This window comes from Motacilla alba, chromosome 2 (genome assembly GCF_015832195.1).
Source record: "Motacilla alba alba isolate MOTALB_02 chromosome 2, Motacilla_alba_V1.0_pri, whole genome shotgun sequence".
Classification (NCBI taxonomy): Eukaryota; Metazoa; Chordata; class Aves; order Passeriformes; family Motacillidae; genus Motacilla; species Motacilla alba.
The window spans coordinates 7936878-7958990 of NC_052017.1; the positions used below are offsets into that span (position 1 = coordinate 7936878).

Below are 22113 nucleotides of genomic sequence, written 5' to 3' on the forward strand. Positions count from 1 at the left end.
AAGGCTGAGAAAAATGGTTTGGGAATTTGTCAAGTGTTGTCACTCTAGAATAATGCTGCTTAACGTCTGATAGGTGTAATCAAGAGTTGAGATTTCTATAGAGGGGGATTAATCAATTTGCTCACTACAGAATGCAAGTTGGTGATACCATTCCTTCATGGGGTTTAAGAATGAAAATAAGATTTGATCTGTCAAATTGCAAGCAGCTCTGACAGTATCAATAGGCATTTTTATCAGTACATTTTAAAGCATTTGTTATAAATAAATTTGTCCTGCTAATGTTGGTGGCAAATAAACTTCATCTTCATCATAAAACTGTCATAATGATTATGACAGAGGCTCCAGCTTGCTAAATTCAAGCAGTCCTTCATAGAATTCTGCTTTTAGAATTTGTCATCTCACATTTGACAGAATTCTTTCTAAGTTGCTCAAAACACAACACTGACTATATATAGATCTGTATAATGAGAGTCTGATGAAAAACAGCCTTGATAGGTATCAGTGGATTGGTTGTAAAAGTCATGGCTATTGAATGGCATCAGTTCTTTTTGTTAGTCTAGTTTCAGGTCAAACTGCAGATTTTTACAGAGCAGAGATTTGGAAAACATTCATCACATAAATCAAATCCTTTCACCTCAATCTTTTGACCTTTGTTTATATACACGCAGTATTTGAAATTAACTTGTTTTGGCACTGCTCACAATCTTTCAGTACTTGGAATTTGAAAGATACTTTTTATACTTTCCCCTGAACAGAACTCCTGCAACTTAAAAATGAGTTTTCATTACTCCGGCTTTAATTGAATAATAGAAAAGTTTCTTTGTCATTGAAGACAACTCTTTCCTGGCCAGATCCTAGGAAGGCAGACTCTTTGTAAAACTTCAAAATTTGGAGCTTGAAACTCTGGATGATTTATAATCTAGAAATTAAGGAGTAAACAATAAGAGGAAATCATTCTTCCATCACTGATTTGCAGACAAAGAATGAAAATTCATTTTCTGCTCAGGACTTTAGAGGAAATTTCAAGTATAAAACCAGAGCTTGTATCAATCAGTCCCAGGTCTCTGTGGTTGACTAAGGTGTTCTACCTGCAGTCAGCATTTTGTACATCAAATTGTGTGAGACAGGCCATGATCATGAATAGATGCATCTCTGAAAAATTCAGAGCGGCCCTGTACATTGTGAAATACTCCAGGAAAGAAAATGTATTTTGACATGAGGAGGCTTATAACTTTAATACCTCCCTCTGTTGCTGCATATTTAAATCTGGGGAAGGCAGCGATGTAAGCTGATGAAAAATAACAATACAGAAATTATCTTTAGGAAAAGCGAAAATTGATTTAAGATGAGCTAGACCTGAGACATTTTAAGTAGAAGAGATGTTAGCAATTTAATTTCTGTGATTTAGATGTCATTTGGGGTAGCTACTGCAATACAGCTTTAGTGGACTTACCTGCTTGCCTGTAATTTGTTGTGTGTTTTGGTGCCAGCTTGTTGTACAGCCCATGAGGGAACACCAGGAGTCATCATATGTACAGTCATGTTTACAGCTGTGTGTCCTTTCCTCCAAAATGTCAGTGTACTCCTGTGAGCATGTGACCTGTCTGTAATGTTCTGAGGTTTTGTAGCTCTAAGTCCAGAAGTTAAAAAGCTCTTTTCAGGTGTTTTGCTGACTTGGTTCTTCATTGTTGTACCTGGAAAAGCCACTTGTTGTCTTCTTAATGGAAGTTTAAAGAATGGTGGTGGTGGTGAGAGTAATTCACCACTACATGGTTATTCATTTTGACTGGGACAGTGTTTGTCCTTGCACCGTCGTGTCTTTAACCACTGAAAAAGAAATTACTGCTGAAATGCTTCTTCTGGGTCGTTTTCCTTGTTGGCACATGTCACTTAGCAGTCATGTTTGGTTTTTATTTCTTAAGAAAACCACCAGGTTTTTATCTTCAGTTGAAGCCAGGCTGCCTGGAACAGGAATTAATGTCTTGCTGACTTGCTCAGCTCTGTTAGACCTGGGGCACCATGTCTGACTCACAGACCTCTCTTGAGAAGCAGTGCTGCTGTTTTGTCTCTGCTTCCCCTCTTCAAGTTGTCTCAAAATCAGTAGACGTTCATAGCAGTAATGTCAGAAAAAGGATTGGTTGATCCAGTTGCCTTCCCTTTCATTCTTTTTGCAGGAACAAGCAAAACTTGTTCCATCCCTTTTCCTTATTGTGTTCTGTAGGTTTTCTTATTTCTGAAATGGATCAAGTCATTAAAAAGTCCAGAGCTTTCCACCTTTTCAGACTCAAAGAAGCATCTTGGTAGCAGCAAAGACCAGTGGTGGCATTTGAGACCCCAGCAGGGAGCAAACCCCATCAGATTTTTCATCAGTGGAAACCAATGTGGTGTGCTAATGCCTTTGACTCTGCTCAGTTTATACAGTTTTATTTGGTGATAATTGAGCTTGGTAGTTAAATATTGGGTGGTTGTTGGCCATCCTAGACTTTCATGTGAAATGATTGTTTGCTTTTGAAGTTTCAGTAATGAGCATGTTGGATGTGCTTTGTACCTGAGGGCTTTGCTCTCAGATGCTCTTCCGATGTGCTGGGATCATTTTTTGGTTTGGAAAGAAATGGTTGCAAATATTTATGGTTCTCCCAGCAGGCATTTAGCAGAGATTAGATTTTAACTCCCAGTTATTGCATTTAAATTCCTCCTAGAATTTTTTTGTTCCTTTTAGTTTCATCATCCAGCTGCTGTAGGGTTGAATAAAAGAAATTATCTGATCATGGCATAGAGCTTATGGTGATGTTGATATCAGAACTAATATTAAAATAAGGATTTAATGCTGGTACGGTTTTGTGCCTATGTTTGGGTTTTTCAGGACTGCTCTTGCTTTTGTATTTTTGAATACAAGTTGATGACAAACTGAAAGGAAAGCTTTGTAATTTCTCACTAATTGGTGCTCTCAAAAGTTTATATACCAAACTTTCCATGAAGACTTGATGCCAAATCTGTTTATGATTAGAGGTGGAAAAGACAGATGCACATTTCTGTTGCTTTCTTGTTTTGGACACTGTGGACAAATGCCATGATGAGCTTTAGGATTTTCCCTGTGGCAGATTGTGCTTTTGAGTTGTAGTGCAAGGAGGTTTGAAGCTCATTTATCTGGGATTTAAGTACTTGAGTTTTTGAGAAGTTGTAGCCTGCATATACTTTATAATGCAGAGGCCTTGATTTTGAGGTGTAAGTTCTGAACTACTGAACTATCAGACATGAGACTGGCCCACACACCACAGACGATTTCTTATCAATTCTTATCTGAGGCTTAGTAACCAGTCCTCACTAGGTATTTCTTTTGCTTTTCTTTAATGGAGAGAGGTATTAATTTGTATTCTTAATGAAAATTATCTTGCTATTAGACCATAAGTCTGTTCCTTCTGCACCCTTGTGTTTTGTCTCCTTATCCACATGAAATGTGCCAGTTAGCGTGAAACCCTCTGGTTTGGGATGTGTACCAGTGCAAAAGGAGTTTTCTGAATATTTGAGGGAAGGGGAAAAGAAAATCCTGTGTAAATAAAGGTGCTTTCATAACATTTTACTTTTTTCCCTTAGACATGCATTCTATTTGAGCGCTTTCATAGGGTTACCAGAGGTTGGTTAGGGAGTTAGTCAAAGACTTCCCCCTGCAGATAAAATGTTCACTGGTATTTGAGGTTTACAGTTGAAGTCCTGTCAAGGTATAGATACTGCTGTTGAAACCATGCAATAATACAATGCAGGTCATGGATGCAAAAGTACCTGATCTTTTGTCAGACTCTGCTGGTTCATGCTCCATGGAATTTTCAGTGATTGTTCTAATCTGGACAGGCAGACACAAATTCAAGAATCACCTGTTTCTAGGAAAAAAACAAACTGGATAGAGGCAGTGGAAGAGAATAATTTCAGTGCTTTAAGCTCATGGTTTTGCTGTGCCTGATTGCACCAAGAGATGTTTTGGCAAGAGCTACCTTGGATGAGAGAGACACTGGGATGGTGTTTCACTGCGTTTATGATTACAAATACAAGAGCTTTGTAAGGCAAGCAAAAAAACACCTTGAGGAACTTTTCCAAGTACAGACAGTGTCCAAGGAAAGGGACTGCTTAAAAAGCTGCTGGTATAGAAGTTGGAGAAGGAGTATGCACTTCAAAATAAGTACCAGTTTTTTAACTTAAGAGAGGTTGGAAGCTTAAAGATGAGCAGAGCATTTTCCTGAGTCTGCCAGCCTCCACAGTTCTTTGCTCCTCCTTCTGCAACGTGTATGTCTCTCATTATATTGAAAAAAAAAAAAAAAAGTAATAAAAGTATAACACACTTCATAGTTCACATGTAGCTTGGAAGGAAGAATGATCTGGAAAGAGAAATGAAAACATCTTGTTGCTTTGTGTATGAAAAGACACAATTGACCTTTGTAATTATTATAAAGCCGGAACAAAGTAAACTATTCTTCAGCTAGCATGGATTTATTTTAGGCTGAAGTGCAATTTCCAGGCTGAGCCTTTGCACGTGCCTGCCACAGCCACCAGTTTGCTTTAGCAGGCAAAGCCCTGGACACTCTCTGAAGGAGCTGAATGTGGCAGGAGTCTGCTCAGGGCAAGGGTGTGCAGTGCCTGGACACTGAGCCGCTGTTGTGTTGTTGATTTCAGCAGGGGGGAGAGGATGCTGGCTTTTTTCACCCAGAGGGCCAACCCCAGCGGCCTCAGCAACCCCCGGAGCCGAAACAGCAGCCAGTGCGGAAGGTCACATTGACAAAGGGAATGCAGCAGCTCCAACAGCAGCAGCAGGCACAGATCCATTCACCAGCTCCTCAAGGAGTCAAAAACATCCAGGGAATCCATCAGCCTAAAAAGGTGATTTTTAGATGCATATTGGTGCTAGAAGTTTCACTGTCTAGCTGTGTTGCTCTATTAATAACCGGCATTCTGTTTGTCAATTGCTAGTGCAGGGCTGCGTGACCCAGGAGATGCATAATTGCATATAAAGCTTTTTAATCTAGAGAGACTTGTTTGTGCCCAGCACAGACTGGCAGTGCCTGCAGGTTGCTCATCTGCTGATGTTCTGGCCAGCTCAGCACTCCCTGGGGAAGTGCATGTGTCCCGAGACAGCTACTGGAGGAGATGGTAACCACTTTAAAATCAAGTGGGTTTTTGAAGTTGCGCTTAAGATTTTATTTTGGCAGTTTCCTGCTTATGTAGGAGCACACAGTAACTGTTTCAGGATGCTCTTTTCTGGATCCTCAAAGTTGGTATCACTCGAAACAGTTGGTGATCTTGTAACTCGATTTTTGCCCTGATCATGCACTGGTAGGAGGCAGGGAAGGGTCAGGGTGGCAGCAGTGTGTGCCTTCTCTGCATTTGCAAGTTGGCACACTCCTTGAATGTAGCTGGCATTTTGGCTTTTAAGTTAGTTCTTGGTTTTGAACTGTTTGCCATAATCTCCTGCTTCATAGAAGAATAAAGTTTTGTTGCGGATGTTAAAGGGTATGAAAAGTTATTACCCATCATAGGCTTTCCAAGTAGGATTCAAGAAACTCTGTTGAATGTTGACTCAGTGTTAAGTGTTAACTCTGTTTAATGTTTGTTACTCTGTTTCACTGTTATTTTTCCACTCTCTCTTAAATGTCCAACATTTAATTTGCAAGAATTAAATCCATGCATTTCCTGCTCCAGAGTACAGGGGAGAGGAACTTTGAAAAAAGTTATTTTAAAGTTATTTAGCCTTATGGGAATAAAACCGAGAGTTGGTAGCAGTAGAGATTGAAGGTGCTTGAAACACTTTGCTGATCTTGTAGTACATTAAATTTAACTATGGGTTAAGAATAGAAGGAGAGGGATCACCTGTTGGGTTTTTCTGTCTATACTCAAAATGTGGGAGCTGAACACATGCTGCTGATGTGTTGAAAGCTAGGTTATATATTTTTGTCTGAGGTCCTCCACTGCTTGAATGATCAATCTGTGCTAGAGCTGAGGCTTCTAGGATGAATGCAGTATATATAACTCAATATAAAACTTGTAATCCTGCTAAAAAAGGTTTGCATAAGCAGTGGATGAATATGTTAGTAAGTGGCCTTCCAAAGTGGCAAACAGCAACAAGCTGTTTTAAATCAAGACTTTAATCAAGTCTTCAAGTAAATAGCCAACTTTTATATCCTCTGTCAAGTGCAGCACACAGAGTCAGTGGGTAAGTAAATCAAAATACTGTTACTTTTGTTGTTGGCAGGTCATTATGCACGGCAGAGGCAGAGGAGTAGCAGGCCAGATGGGCCGAGGACGCTTGATGCCAAATAAACAGAACCTGCGAGTGGTGGAGTGCAAACCTCAGCCCTGTATTGTGTCAGTTGAAGGGCTTTCTTCATCAACTACTGATGTCCAACTGAAAAACCTGCTGATGTCAGTGGGACCCATTCAGGTAGGTCAACCTTAGTTTATCATTTTTGTGCCAAAAGGCTTTCATTCCAGAAAGCTCAGTTAATTCCCTGACACTAAATACAGTGCGTGTTTATTGGTAATTTATGTTTGAAGGCACCCCCACCCACACAGGCTACACCTGGTAGCAAAGGCAAGCATGTGATGATATTGCAGCACAGGAGGCACGGTAGGATTTTGCTAACCATCACATTCCTGCTGCAAAATTCCCCTACATTTTGGAGTTCCTGTGCTATCTCCGTTATTTTTGTAGGCAGTACAAGCCTGTCCATTCTGTGAGGTTGTTAAAGCCAGATGGTCATATCAGAGCAAATGTATTTTGGGTGCTGTCCTTGTTTATTGTTGACTTGCACCTACTCTCCTTTTTGACATTTACCTTTTTCTGTCACTGCAGTGCTGGGGTGCAAGTGCCTAATGACCCAGAGGACATTTTTTACTGTGTAGCATCCTCTACTTTTTCAGTCTTCTTTGGGGGATTTTATTGATCCTTAATTTTTTAGAAGGTTCTTTTCGGTAGGGGCCTGTGGGCAAGGTTATGACATGCACACACTTGTATCTGCTGTGCAGCTTCTGTTCACAAACTGCCTCCTGGAACTGATGTGTCAGTTAAATGACTTGAGGAAAGCAGGAGGTTTTCAAAGCAGTGAAAAGCTTAGGAGGTCCCCTCTGACTTATTGTTACTGCATTTAAAAATACCAGTCAATGAATAATGAAAAATACAGGTGAGAAATTTTTTTCCTTTTGACAAGAACAACATCTTCAGACAAATGCAATGCATGAATTGGAGATGTTCTGTGAGAATTCTTTATTACTAGGATCATCTCTCTGTTGCAAAACACACTGCTCTCCTAAAAATGAACACTCTGCCTCACTTGTTCCTAATTTAATAAATGGAATAATGCTGAATTATTTACGTCATCAATTCAGAGAGGTTTAATTTGTTTGGGAAAGCAAAACTACCCTCACAAAATACTTTGTGCCTTTGTGTTCTGTAGTACTCTAGGAAATTATTCATACAGTTCCAAAGCACATTTATTCAGTGTTTACTTGCTAAATCTTGCATGAGAATATTAGAAGGAGATTAATAGAAACCCTGCAATGAAATCTCACAATTGAGAGAAGTTATTGAGAATGTGCTAAAAAATTTATTCAGTACTTGCTGTTTCATAGCAGACTCCAAACCCTGGTCTCTCAATTCAATGTCACAGACCAATTTAGAAGGAGGTACTTACAGGAGAAAAAACAATGACTAATTTTCTAGTGGGATTTGATGCATATCTGTGCCCTCCAGAACTTGTATTCTTGCAGCAACATCAACTGCACCTCTATCATGGAAGGAAGGAAGCACTGCTGCTGGAAATTATGGAAATTATGCTTTCTGAATCATCATCCATTTTCCTTACAGGAAATCTAGAAGCAGTGCTTGAACAAGATGCTTGAATTGAGCTAATGATGCAGAATGCTCTTGTGCTAATTCTGCACTGAATTTCAAGCCTGACTTGTAGAAGGCTAGAAATTTCCTGGCTTGTTTGAGACTAAATGATGTTTCACAACTATGAATGGTGAGATATGCAGGAAAAAAGTGATGCTTTTGTAGGAAGAATATGAGACTGCTTCCAGCATCTGTAATACTTAGCTTTTTGATTTTGTATTTTAGTGGTACCCTGAGAAGTGGCACCACAGAAGTGCTAATGCACCAAATGAGGAAGATGCAGTAACAGTTTTAAGTGACTTGGAGGACAAGAATGGAAAACAGACTGTTTGAAAATCTGCATTGTTGCTGTCCACAGCAATTAGTTTTATACAGGTGGTGCTAGATTGTCAAAGAGGTCAATATCCTGAATTACAGAAGTGGATTTTCTCCTGGCTGTAAATTAGTATTTTAACTCTTGTTTGTGCTCAGTGCTGCACAAAATCCCCTGCAGCTGGGAGGGTCAGGAGGCTCTGATAGCAGAGGGAGACTCAATTATTTCCTCATTCTTCCTTTAATATGTGTTTCATGTAAGGGACATTGCAGGGAGGAATGCTGAAGGAGAGCCCAGCAGTGGCTGGAAGGGCTCTTCCCATGCAGTTTTGGGGGTTCCTGTGTGAGGATAGTGTTTGTGGGAGGCATGGACAAACAGATCTTGGGTAATGCAGAACTCTGGTCCTCTAAGATGAAGTGTTGCAGCTTGATGGACTGAAATAGGAGGGATTTGGGGAGATGGCAGTTGTGAGAAAATAGCAAGGTGTGAAATTCTAGCTGCTTCTTTTGAAATTAGGCCAAGGTGCCCAGGTTTTTAGCTGGTTTCTGATGGAACTGAAAAAAATAGTAAGGGAAGGGAAAGGAGAGTCAGTTCTATCTGACTCAGTCTTTAAGGTGCAGAATATCCTGTCTTCAGCTGTTGACTGTATTCACCAAAATTTTTCTTAAGGAACTGAACTATTCTGATATGAAGATTTTTCATTTTATTTGTCTCCGGGGGAAGTAAGTCTGTTGAACTCAAGCTTATTTTTTGCAATTGTAAAGGAAATTTAAATTTTAATCAAAACTTAGGGAGTTCTCTTCATGCCTGGATAGTGTCTTGAAATGACACATATCCACCCCCCAAATGCCTGGTTAAAGGTTAAATCATTTCAAGGATTCACAAACTGTGGGACATAGTTAAACAAGCCCCTCTGATGTTAAACAAGCACCTTGCTTTGAAGCAGCATGCAGACACAGCTCAGAAATCCAACTATCTCATGTATCAGTTTCTGCTGCAGTCAAGATTTGAAGGTGGGAGTGGCTGAGACAGAGCTCCCAGAGAGGAGGCGAAAATACTTCCAAGGGTGTCCTTGCTCTTCTACAAGAAGAATAGACCATAAGCACTTGTCCCGCCTGGTAGAGGACCTCTGCTTCATCTTCACCTTCCATGCTAGGGCATCTGTAAAGCAGCTGATCCCACACCAGCTCTCAGTTCCAAATATCCTGAATTTGTTACAGTGTGATCATCCTGTGTGTGTTTCCTCAGAAAGTGAATCTTTGCTGGCATAACAGTTTTAAGTTGTGGAAAAAGTCTGTAATCTATCAATGGAGTTAACATGGAGGAAGAGATTGCTTTGCTTTTCTGGGTCCAAAAGGCTTGGAGTTTTATTTTTAGCTTTTTCTTGTCAGTATCATTCTCAAGGTACGAGTATCTTGCACAAACCTTGGGAAGGGAAGTTAAAAACTTCCCTCAGGTTATGATGTTCAATGCTCCCAGCTTTGCCATCAGCTTCCATTGAGGTCTCAGTGAGTCACAGTTTGGGAATAACTGAGCATGCATAAGACAGGATGGGGAAACTTAGAGTTGAAGATGGAAATTTGGCATTTTTCCTTTCCCATTCCCTAGAAATGGAGAAAATTATCTTTTCCCACATATAACTTGTGAAATATCTTCTGTTGCCTAATCACTGAAAACTTTCATTCTCATCCCCTCTTCACTAAAGGTGCTCTGTTATTAACATAGGGGAAAAAGTACCATTAAGATTCTCAAGACATTGAATATAAGAAAATCTTTGGGGCTCCAGGAGCATCCCCTTTGTTACAGCTGCCTTTTACAACTCAAACATGATGAAATTAGCAGCAGTGTTTCCTTCCAGCACATACTTTGCTGTCATACTCTTTCTGGAGAGGATGGGCTTTCAGAAGCAAAAAACATACCTGCAGTAAAATCTCATTGCTGATTCTAAAATAATTATGTGTTATAAATAAAATTATGCATTCCAAAGTGTTGGAAAGTACAGGAGATTTCTGTGCACATCACCAAACTAAAGCCTCCTGAGCAGTGGAGCAATGACATTCAATGCACATCCATCTAGAAGCACTTGATAAAGTAGATTACTAATAAGTTGCAAAGGTCAAGAGAAACAGCACTTGTTGGGTTTTTTCCTTTTTTTGCTCTTGAGTCCAGGTTTAATGTTTATGCTGTCTAAAGAGATTTGTGTTCAGCTAGTTATTGCCACCCTCAAATGAAATGAGGTTTTATGGGATGGTGGCAAGTAGAGTAAACTGTTTTCTAGATCTCCAGCTAATTTGAGTACTTAGGGGATTGTTCTATGGAGGTATTCTATCATCATCTTTAATGATGGTTTCTTACATCAAATAGAAGCAAACCTAAAGAATCAGTGCAAAATCTCAGTATTTGTGAAGATTTAAGATTATAATTTCTGATGCTTAAAAAAGGACTAAATGGGAAGACACACTGTGTATATCAGAGGCGAGGAGAACGTTGGGGTTGTAGGTGTACTTTGAGTAGTTCTACAAATAAGGGTTTTGCTCTGCTAACACTGTCATTTCTGGTCTGGAAAAGCAATTCCAACACTGATGTGCTTGGCTTTGCTTTCTTGGAGTGACAGTGCTACCTAGTGCTGGGCTGCTGTAAAGGCAGCCCCAGCCAGCCCCTGCCCTGCGTGCATTCCCTGCATTTCTCTGAGCTCACAGAGCCACATTTCCATGGTGGAAATGCCATGGGTGTGCACACCCAGAACCTGGGTGCTCTTGCAGGTCAGCAGGGGGGTTCTGCTCTGACATAAGGTGCTCAGGCTGACCAGGGGACCACTGTGGTCTTTCTGCTTGTGAAAACATTTTCAGCTGTTGCAGAAGCTATGGGAGAGATGTGGCTAGTCCTGCTCCATCCTTGGGGCTGGGGGAAAGGAAAAGCAGCTCCATCATGAGCCTGTCCAGTTCAACCTTGCTATGCCTAGCTCAGGGACAGAACAGCCTTTCCCTTCATGACACCTTGCATATGGAAAAAGAAAGCTGAGTACTTTTAAGGGCAAATAATAAGAAGTCAAAGGTGTCAGAAAAGCAGAAAGGAGGAACAGAAGGTGGAAGAGATCAATTGCAACAGCTGAGGGTGAAATAAATACATTGCCCCAGCCTCTGTGCCTGCTGGTAGTGGCTGGGAAGTGTCACTGCCAGCAAAGATGCTTCAGGTATCAGGAGACTGTGAGGACAATAAAAACATGTCTGCATTTATTGATGGGAGGGGAGAAAAAATAGAATCTGGTCATTCTGTTCAGAAAGTGCCTGCTGTGCTGCTGTTTGACTTGTTGCAGAACAGCTTGGATCACACACTAGGGATGATGTTGGTTGGGGAAGTTTGCTTTCTTTTTGCATAGATTTGTTTTTTAGCAGCTTTCTATGAACTGGCACCCCTAATCCCAAACCCACTGGTGAACTGAATGTGTGGTCTGCTGGGCAGTACATTTACCTCAGTGAGAGAAATTAAGTAAAGGAGGAAACTTTCATTTCCCGTGTGTCTCCTGTAGTTGAAACGAGTGCTTGCTCCAGTCTCATTCCTACCTGCTTGGTTTCCATCTCCCAGTGCTCCCTTATCTCCCTTTCAGCTTCTTACTCTCTGTGTAGCTCTGAGAGCTTTGGTGTCCAAGGTGTTTGCATTCTGCAGCCTCTTACAGAATGAGGATGTCCTCCTGTTTGTCTCAAGGCCCTTGGTTTTGCAGTGGAGCTTTACTAGAGATGAATGTGCTGCTCTGATCATGCTGGCTATTTCAGTGCTGTACAAATAAGTGCAAATTTAATTACAGAGCTTGGATGGAGGAGAAATTTGAGGGCAGTGTAGATCTTCAGGCCTAAGGAAATATCTTCAGAGGGAATGGTCCTTTTATGATATTCATGCTTTAGTCACTGGTAGTAGTTCAGTTGCAGAAAAATCCAGAGCTGCTGATTATTTTTTAAGTTTTTAAGTTAAATAGTATGTTTTAAAACAGCTTGTAAGCAAACTCTCAATCAGAAGTATGATTATGAAACACTGGGCTTCTTGAATTTTCCATTCAGCCTAAGATCTGCATCTTTCCATGGCAGTTCCTAAGCAAAAAAAGAAAACAGTCAAGATCAGTATGAGCTCTGTGCTTCCTAAATCCCTTCCATGTAAAATACTCTTCCTCACTCTAAACTAGCTTTTTATTTTTAATGCTAGAGATATGTCAGAATGTAATCTCTGTTCTCCAGAGTCAAACATGCTCAGAATACCTGTGACCTCAGGCTGCTATCAGGAACTGCTGCACAGTAGATCTGTACAGCCAAATCTGTGAAGTAACCAGTCATTTGAAATCCCTTGGAAGTTATTGTGTGTATTGTCAATCCTTTCCACCTGAGTGGGTCCCAGAAGAGGTTTTCATCCTCTGGTGAACATCTGACTAGGTCAACTTAAAGAGAAGATGTGAATGAAGTTGTTTTCTCAGAGCTGTGACGTTTGGGAGGATTGTGGTGTTTCAGTCTAGGGGCTCATGATAGGAGGGTCTGGTGTTGCACAGTTGGCAGTGGGGAAGTCTCCTGTGGAGGAAGAGTGGGGGCCCCCCCATTACATCAAGTGATCCTCCCCTGCCTCCCACCACTGGCATTTCAAAATCTGTAGGTTACAGAATAATACCAAACTCTGATCAAAATTCTATTGAGGAAAAATAGGAAAAATATGCTTTGGGAAACATAGAACCATGTTTGTCCTTACAATGGCGATCATAAGACCAAAGATTGCTGTAGGAATGTTTGTTCTTAGAAAAGGAGAGAGCAGCTGGCATTAGTGTGTGGTGCTGCCTCAGGTCTAAGAACCACACACTGAATTACTTCTTGAGAAATGTAGATTGGATTTGCATGGCTGTGTTACTGTACTGGGGAGCTACAGGAGTGGCTTCTGTGAGAAGCTGCCTGAAGCTTCCCCTGTGTCTGATTGAGCCAATGCCAACCAACTCCAGGATGGACCCACCATTGGCTGAGGCTGAGCCCATCAGCAGTGGTGTTTGTGCCTCTGTGTTTTCAAATAATAATGTGTTTTCAGAAGGGGAAAGGGGCTATTGAATGTTATCACTGAAAAAAAGAAAAGACAGCTGCCAAATTATTCAAAAAGGATGAAGAAGTTTAAGTGTGTTAAACTAGCAAGGTAAATGTGATTAAGATTTGCAAAATGAATTAATTTTTGGATGTATTTTCCTAGCTTGTTTGTTTGGAATCAACAAAAGCAGAAGCTGATGGAGTAAGTCTTTGAGATAATGCCTTGAATATTTTGGGATAATAAAATACCACAGGGTACACAAGGAATGTTTTCTTCTGACTGTAGCTGTTAACATCATCCAAATGTAGGATCAGCTCTGAACTACAAATCACCCCAAATTTAAAAAGACAGAAATAATCCAGTAGGATGAGAATGCAGTAATTTTACTTCAGGTTTCTCATGAAGTGAAACTCTTAATTTCTCTACCCAGCCCACAGCCTGTCTGCTCAGGATGGGATGGCAGCAGCTCAGGCCCTGCACCTATGGTAAATGTGTTGTGTGCCTTATCATCAATGTTCTTAAAACATAAAGCTCAGGGCTCAGGTAATTTAGTGAGTAAGAAGGTATTGTCTCAAATTCAGAACATAAATAAATCTTTGTTATTTGGATGCATGATGTTCACACTTGCAAGGCATGATAGATGAGGATTTGTTTGAAAACACAGCAAAGATGATGGCGTTTCAATCTGTGGTCACATCTTCAAAGTTAACTTAGTAATTGTCTCTTGTTAAAACAGAATCAGAAGGGTTTTTTATCTATACCCAAGGAAGGTGTACATACCTCATGTACCTTAACAAACATGAAGTGATTATGCATCATCTTTGCTGACATAGTCTGAGTGCAGCAGAGGCTGAGAATTTGAATTAAACCCATTAAATTAATTTTTTTTCAGACAGTTTCCAACTGGAGCAGTATTGTTTGTGCAACATTAGTTTATCCTTTGTTTTGCAGTCCTTAATTCTCAGTCTTAAATCTAGGCTTGTGTAACTGCAGCAATTCAGAAGATGCTGCCTTACCCCAGGCTGGGGGATGGGCTATGTTTAGGCAGTTCAGTGAAGGACCAGATGGGTGTTTTTTTGTTTCCATAGTTGTATTGACCAGTAAAATTAAATCTGATAAAGATGCTTTTCAGTAAAATTACCCAAGAACTGATGTCTTGTTGCCAAAGCAGTTGAGTATTAAAATGCATTTAGTGTTTTGATTGCTTTTGGGGATTTTTTTTTTGCTTTGGAAAATAAAGCAGTAATACAGTGTAAGAACACATTACCCAAACTAGTCAGTTAATAAGCTTATTAATTCATAAGAAAGTATAAATAAGTTATCTATAATAATATTTAGATGCTTTGCCTAATTTTGTTAATAAGTCTGTGTGTTACACTGGAATGTCTTTCTTTGGTCGATTTTTTACAAGCTAATTATTGAGAAACTTGTTAATAATTCATCATCATGCTTGTATAAACTGCAAAATCAAATTTTACTTTTGCGCCTCTCCAGAATATTAATGCAACAATATCTCGGTTCTTGTGGGAAAAGACACCAAAAGCAGTTTTAGTCTCTTCTTCAGAAAAGTCTCTTCTTCAGTTGATCACAACAGGGGTCTGGAGCATGAAGCATTGGGAAAATCTGCTGTGGTCATTGAGTGAGACCTGACATTGTGGGGAGGATCACTTGGCAGCAGGACATGCAGGGTGCAGCTGGAAGGATGCATCCCTAGGTTCTTGTACAGCTCCTCGTGGTGAACTGTTCACTGAAATATTCATCCTTTCAGTGATTCAAACAGGTTTTTCTCTTATTCAGAGTGTTAACTTCTTTGAACAGGAAAGATTTTTGGTTTGTTTTTAGTTGTAGTTCAGAGATACTTTTGTTGGCAACTCTTAAAGTTTTTCCTTTCCAAATCTTATTTGAAGGCTGTGTTTAATTTTTAGTCTTCAAAGCATAGTCCTCAGTGATAGGACTTAGTTAGTTCATAGTTCTTTCTTTTTTTTTTTTAGCAAGAAAAGTGGTGTCAAGAAAATGTGTTTTAAGAGCAAGTTCTACAAATCATAAAAAAGTGAGATCAGTAAGGGAGGAGAGCACAGACTTCAGCATCTCTGTCACTTACTTCTGCAGATAAACCTGCAGGTGAATTGAGCTTTATCCAGGGTCTTTCAACGCTGCTTTTTGCAGCATGACTGCATTCTTGTTGGTAAAATGTGCTTAACTGTGGCAAGAGCATTCTGATTTAAAAAGAAATAAAGATCATCCTCTGAGTGGTTTTTTTTTTTTTAAGCTAAATCCTATTTCTTCCAGCTCAGAAATGGAGAAGTTGCAGTGACTTAGCTATACCTTTTCATCATAGCAGCTTTCCAGAAACTATAAAATGCAAATTAACCTGCTGATGCTTATCAGATTTGCTGAATCCTTTAACTTTTACTCAGCTTTCACTTTGAAATCACAGGCTGGTGGAAATACTAAACATCTATGATTTTCCTGGAGAGAGGAAAGTTTCCTGTCAGTTAGAAACAGGTGCAAAATTAGTTGCTTCAAAATTACAGATAGGTGAGTTACAGAAAGTGGCAAAGCTGAATTGTCAGGCTTAGATACAAAGAAATATGACTTATCAGGTGCCATGGCTCTTGTTAAATACACATTTACCTAGACAGTCTTATGTGTTCAAAAAAGATAGAAGTAGACAATTTTAATAATAAATTTCATCTAGGCATATGACAACTTGCTTAAAATGCTCCAATAGATTGAATGAACAAAGAACAGATTAGTGGGATTAAAAATTCTTTCACTAAGAGATACCAAAGTGTGTCACCCTCAAAATGTATTGAGTGGGTTTGTATGTTGTTTCCCAAGGAATCCTTGCTTTCTCCAAAGATCCGTGGTACTTTTTTAACAGTTTTGATGGTGATACAGAATTTTTGGTGGTAAAGTTTAAAATCCTGAAGACTGACCATCAGAGGGCTGGAATCCTCCAAGTGTGGGGGATGCAGCTGAGTTCTAGGCAAAATGCAAGAGCAAAGAATTCTGGTTATACTTATCCATCAGGAGGTCATAATCTAGAATAGTTTTAAGGTGTCCATATACATGCATTTGTCTGTGTGTGTGTGTGTATATATATATATATATATCAATCTCAGTATAAAACTGCACTGCCTTTATGTAGAACCTCAGCGAAAAGTAGAATGTTAATAGTTCTTTATTCTGCATCCAAAGCCGTAAGAACAACTGGAAGCTGAATCAGAACAATTCTGCCTTTATTGTGCTGCATCATAGGCTATTAAACATCCAGAACTTTCTGTGAGATGTTGGAATTACTGTGATACTGTGAAATTTTGATTCAAGCTTTCAGATCTGTTTTAACCTCATTGCTCTGAAATCTCTGGCCTATGTTCTCAAGCAGCAGGATTTCAGGATCATATTTCCATCCTGAGTATTCTGTGATGCTGAATACTTGCTGGATGTTCTCACCGATTGTTGGATATGTAGCTATTTAATGTGTAAAGCTTCATCTTCTTGAATTTCTCAAGTGTCTTTTGGAAAATTACTCTATTATAAGTGAAGGGGTGACTCAAAGCATAAACTTTAATCTTCATAAGTGTGATAACACCTCTTAACCAAGGCCACAGGACTGCTCTCTGGGATCAGCCTGACCTGCTGCAGGCAGGGAATAAGGACATGAGTTCTCCAGAGCCCTCCCTGCCTGAGGTGTGCTGTAGTTTTTGGAGAGCTCAGTACTGTGTAGGGGGTTTGTCATAGCTGAAGTTTTGTGAACTGCTGCTCTTCTGGTATGGGAGGCACGTGTCAGATGGATTTGGCTGGGGATAGATGTGTGTTGTGTGGAGGACTTCAATGTGGTGACCTCACCCATCTCAGTGGAGTTTTGTGGTGGTGTCTGCCAAAAGCTGGTCACTTGTTTTATAAAACCAGTGTGAAGAAATGCAGTTGAGAGAACTTACTTTTTTTTTCTGTTTCTGCCCTGCTTAACCTGTGGAAAGCCCTGATCCCTTAATGTACATGGGTAAATTACTCCAGGTGCTTGTGTGGGCAGCTGAGCCCTGACCAGTTGAATGCTTCTTACTTGGTGGGATTTTGGCTGTGGAGTTTGGCTCATCTGCATGGATTGAAGTGAAGAATTGTCACCTTTGCTTAACAAGTGATAGTCTGGGTTTTCCAGGTGGTACAGTTCTTAAAGCACCAACTCAAACACCATCAGCTGGGACCCTGACTGCAGTCTCAGAAGTCTCTTTCCAGTCTATTCTTTTATTGCACAAAAAAAGAAAACAGAAATATGTTTCTGAATAAAAAAATACAGCAAAATTTCTTTCAGTTTCGTGCAAAATAAGGGGCTGTTGTGAAGTGGTTCTTGACTTGAATATTAAAAAGATGTTTTGGCTTTTTGTCTCTGCAGAGTTTACAGATGCTTCCTCAGCAACGGAAAGCCATAGCAAAGTTCAAGGAGCCAGCACATGCTTTAGCATTTCAACAGAAATTCCACAGGTAAATAATTAAGCACTGCTGCCACCATGGTGCCTTCTCTACTTTCAGGAGATAAAATCAGTCTCCTCTGGCTCAGTGTTTCTTTAGTGCAATCAAGCATCTGTTGATTAGTGACCTTCATGGAAGCTCCATGCCAGATCAGTCTGAGCACCACATTTAACTTTATTTTAACTTTTAACAGGCACATGATAGATCTGTCCCACATCAACGTGGCACTGATTGTGGAGTGATGTCTGCAGAGAAGCCCCTGCACCAGCCTCAGTGTACTGTGGAGCTACAGACTCACAGAGGAAAATCCATCGGGTTGGGAACCCTGTCAGCTCAGTCTGTAACTGCTCTGTTGAACTCCAGAAAGCACCAAGGTGACCTATAGGAGAGGTGAATTCGAGAGGATCTGCAAAGGTGGAATTTCTGTTCAGTTTCTTCACATTCTGTTGTAACCACATGGAACTATAGAGGGTTTTTTTTTTCCAAAATGCTTTTGATGCATGTAGACACTGTTCTCCAGGATCCTACTGTGTGACCACAGTGACTTGAGAGAGAACAGTTACAGCGAAACATTTGAAAAACTTTCAAAGAATAGCAAAGAATATTTGATAATGGTTGCTCTTATCTTCAGTGCAAGGTATTTGAATGAAAACTCATTTTTCTAAACAAATTAGTTGCATTGTATACCTGAGAGCACAGAAGGTATTCTTGCATAGATTTGAACATGGTCTGCTTCGCTGAATAGCAGTTTGCTGAGAAGCTTTGGAGGTGACACTGGAAAATTGTAGTTTTGATCTTTGTAAATAAGTCTGTGCATTTTTCTATTCCAACATAGACTTCCATTTTCTCTTTCCAACTCCACTTAATTCCATAAAACCCTGTGTAGAAGGAATAACACTGCTGTATTTTCCCTTGGTTTTTAAAAACAAGGATCTTCGCCCTTCAGTAGCATCGTGGGGTAGTGAACTCCGAGTTGTAATTAGGTTGTTTTAAATAACTCTACCAGATGCAAGGAAAAAGAAGTATTTGGTGGGTCACTTCAAAAATGTTATGCAGGAAGAGTGGTGCATTCCTGATAGTTCTTCTGGCCTAGTGTTTCATGGTTGCCTCATGCGTTATTTTGATCAGGTTTTTTGCTTTGAGATTTATTTTGTGGTTAATGCTGAACCCGTAACTGAAGGGACTTCTTTTGATGTGGTGTTCCTGGTACATAAAGGACTATAAGGACATTGTGAATCTCCTGATAAATGTGTCAGTTCCCAAAAATGCCATGAAAACATTAAGGAGCCTTATATTTTATTCAAAGTAAAATTCATAATATTTCCTTTTGGTTAGAGCCATCCAGGCGGGGTTGCCAAAGTAGCAATTTTTTCAGTTACTTCTGAATAAACTTATTAAAATGTCATCTTTATATTGGATTCCAGTTTTTATGAACATTTCCTTAGTTTTCAGACCATGATGTTTTGCTTCATGCTTTATTTTAGGAATACTCTTAAGCACTCCACCTACTTTTTGAAGGGGGGGACTTGCAGAAATGTAGGTTTGTTACCTGAGTGACTGCAGAAGAACACTATGGGTATGAAATAAAAGAGCAAATGGGGTCCAAAATAGGCATGCCAAGCTAGAAGGGATCAGCTAAGCAAATTTATAGTACTTTTTTTAATAGTATCTTCTTTTTTTGATGATTTAATGGCACAGATACCTAATTGGCTTTCTTCCACTTTTGGTCCAGATTTTCAATTAAGTAAAAGTTACCAAAAATAATGAGGGAATAAGTACTGTTTAAAAGTCTTCTAGGTAGACCTTTTCTCTGTTCATTGAAATAATGTAGAATAACATGCTGCTTATAAAATATTCTTTAAATCTATTTAAAACTTAGTGACAAGACACAGTAACAGAATGAGAATCTTTTCATGGAGGCAGGGTTTACTCCCACCTGTATAATTCATGAATAATCTTTAATGGCAGCCACAGTTGCTGTACATGAAGTGCTGTTAGTGCTTCAGGGTAGAGCCAAGCCCAGGACAGAGCTGCAGGTAGGAAGTGCCCAGTGGGACCAACCCCAAAGACCTGCAGAGTGATCAGCCCCAGGCTGTTTAACTCCTCACACCATTAGCTCTGGGACCCCTACACTGCCTCCTCAGGTTATGTCACTTTTATTTTTAAGAAATAACTGCTGATCTTTAAAGCAAGGCATTAAACAGTTGCTGATCCCACTGTTAGGGAGCAGCTTCTCTGCAGCGAGCAGGACAAGGAGACATCTCGGAGCGGAGTTACAGTAGTGCGTGTCTGGAAATCTGGGATAGATGCAAACTCCAGACAGGCCAGCAGCTGAGTTCAGCAGTAGGAACATCTGCAGTTGATCAGCTGTCCTGTCAGAAGCAAACATTATTGGGGTTAGAGGGTTTCTTGGAGCCTAAGAATATGGGTTTGATTCAAAAGTCAAAGAAGTTTGTAGAAACGCTCCTGCTTTGGGTTTTGAATCCATCCCAAAGAGCCTGAGGTTCAGCCAACTTAAGTTTTAAAAATTTTTATTCAGTTGGGTTTTTTAATATGCACTTTTTTTTTTGAGACAAATGTGTGGCTTTGGAATAAAGACACAGAATGGCCTCATATCTATTTAAATGAAGGAGTGACGTGAGCAATGCCTGTTTAACGAGTAGATGCATCCTCTTTAACAGCAGTTGCAGGAGATTTATGCTTGTGCATAGACAGGGTATGGGTGGATTGCTGGGGATTAATTCAGCTGCTTACTGCAGTACCTGGGTACCTTCCTCCATGTAAACCTACCATATGTATGTATGTCTATATTTATTTTATTATACACATACATACATACACCCTGTGTTGTCACCATATCTCTCTAATGTCCTAAAAAGCTCAGTAGCAAAAGTAGCAATTAGGTGAGTCATTTTTAAAATGTTTGTGTTCTCCTACTTCTCAAATCATAACTTAAAAGTGGATCTCTTGGCATTGATTGGTTTGGGTGATACAGCTCCTTTAGGTCCATTTGCTGTCTCCTCCCAAAAACACCCAAAGGAAATAGAGGTAGAGCTAGACAGACGTGTTCTTGATGTGTTCTCTTCCAGCACAGAGTTAAATCTGAGCATTTTAAGTTAATTTTCTTGGAAGATCTGTTGCAACCATTATCTTGTTCTTTCTTTGTAGTGAATTCACAATACGATGCAAAATGGAAAAAAAAAGAGAAGGCATTTAATGTAGTATGTAAATATTGACCTTTTAAAATTAAAATGCTACTCAGAGTGCTTACAGTCAACCACATCTTAGCTATTTGTTAGTTTTTTGTGTTGTCTTATCTAAATTTAAATGGATATGGTTCCATAAATGTTGATGTGTTTTTGTGTATATCTTCAAATTTTTATAAAGATGCTAGTAAGTCAATACATATATCCTGATCTGTGTATTATTTGTTCAGTTTTTATTAGCATAATTTTATAATTATTTAAATAGGCAACTCCAGTAGGTGGTTATATGAAGTCAGCTTTCTTTTTTTTTCAAATTATTTCATTTCCATCTTGTACCACTGGAAAACTCACTTTATAACTATTCATATTTTGCCTTGACTAAAATATTGAAGTACCTATATGATCTGTGGTATTTTAGTTGAATGTTCTACTTTTTTCTTTTTTTTTTTAATTAAAAAAAAACCCTAAAACAACTCTGTCCTTTAACTTCTGAGGGGAAACACTGTCAGACCAAGGCACGGGGTCTCTCTGGGTTTGTTCCATTGTGCTGTTTGCAGGTACAAATTAGGTCTGTGGTGTAATGCTGTCCTCAAAAGCTGGGGCTGTTTTGGTTTCACAGTTTGGGTTTCACACGTCGGGCAGGTTGGTGGCACGTGGTGCATCCCAGTGTTATCAGTGCCACACCTTATCAGTGCCACACCAGCCTGTGGTGTGGTGCTGGGCACGCTCAGGGTGCAGGCAGGGGGACCAGGACAGGTCTGTAGCATTTCCATAGCCCAAGGGATGCTGTCCTCAGCCCACACATACCCCATGTGACTTTGGGAAGGAGGAGTGGATACAGGCATCCCCTCTGCATGGTATCCTTGGATATCTAGTTTATCCCCCCCCCATTTCAATCTGAAGATTTGCTTCAGGTTTCTGATTTTCTGTAAAGTCCTCCTAGCCTTTAAAATGCCAAGCAGACTGAGCATTTTAATTCACTAATGTTAGGTTTCCTCTGCAAGGACACAGATGAGGGTAAAACTGAAGGTTATTTCAGAATAACCTTGGAGGTCCTCAAAGTTTTGGTTTTTTTTTAACGTCAGCTACTGGGGATAAGAAAAAACCTTTTACTTGGTGCTATATTTTTAATATTTTTAAAACATAGTATTTTTTATCTGTGTAGCTTGAAATGATGCAGTTTCCCTGGAAGCTGC

The 22113-nt window shown here is 39.8% G+C and overlaps 1 protein-coding gene across 4 annotated transcripts in view; it reads left to right on the forward strand.

Annotated features, from left to right (window-relative positions):
• The window catches only part of RBM33 (RNA binding motif protein 33), a 97528-nt gene extending 76409 nt beyond the window's left edge, over positions 1–21119 (forward strand). For 2 of the 4 annotated variants that reach the window (XM_038160279.1, XM_038160298.1), the window contains exons 16-19: positions 4666–4869; positions 6239–6427; positions 17635–17723; positions 17905–21119. In XM_038160279.1, coding sequence (XP_038016207.1) covers positions 4666–4869; positions 6239–6427; positions 17635–17723; positions 17905–17953 — 531 coding nt within the window. In that variant the 3' untranslated portion in view covers positions 17954–21119. The remainder of the gene's footprint in view (positions 1–4665; positions 4870–6238; positions 6428–17634; positions 17724–17904) is intronic. The other 2 variants (XM_038160288.1, XM_038160306.1) reach the window with 2 other exon arrangements.
• The last annotated feature ends 994 nt before the right edge of the window (positions 21120–22113 follow it).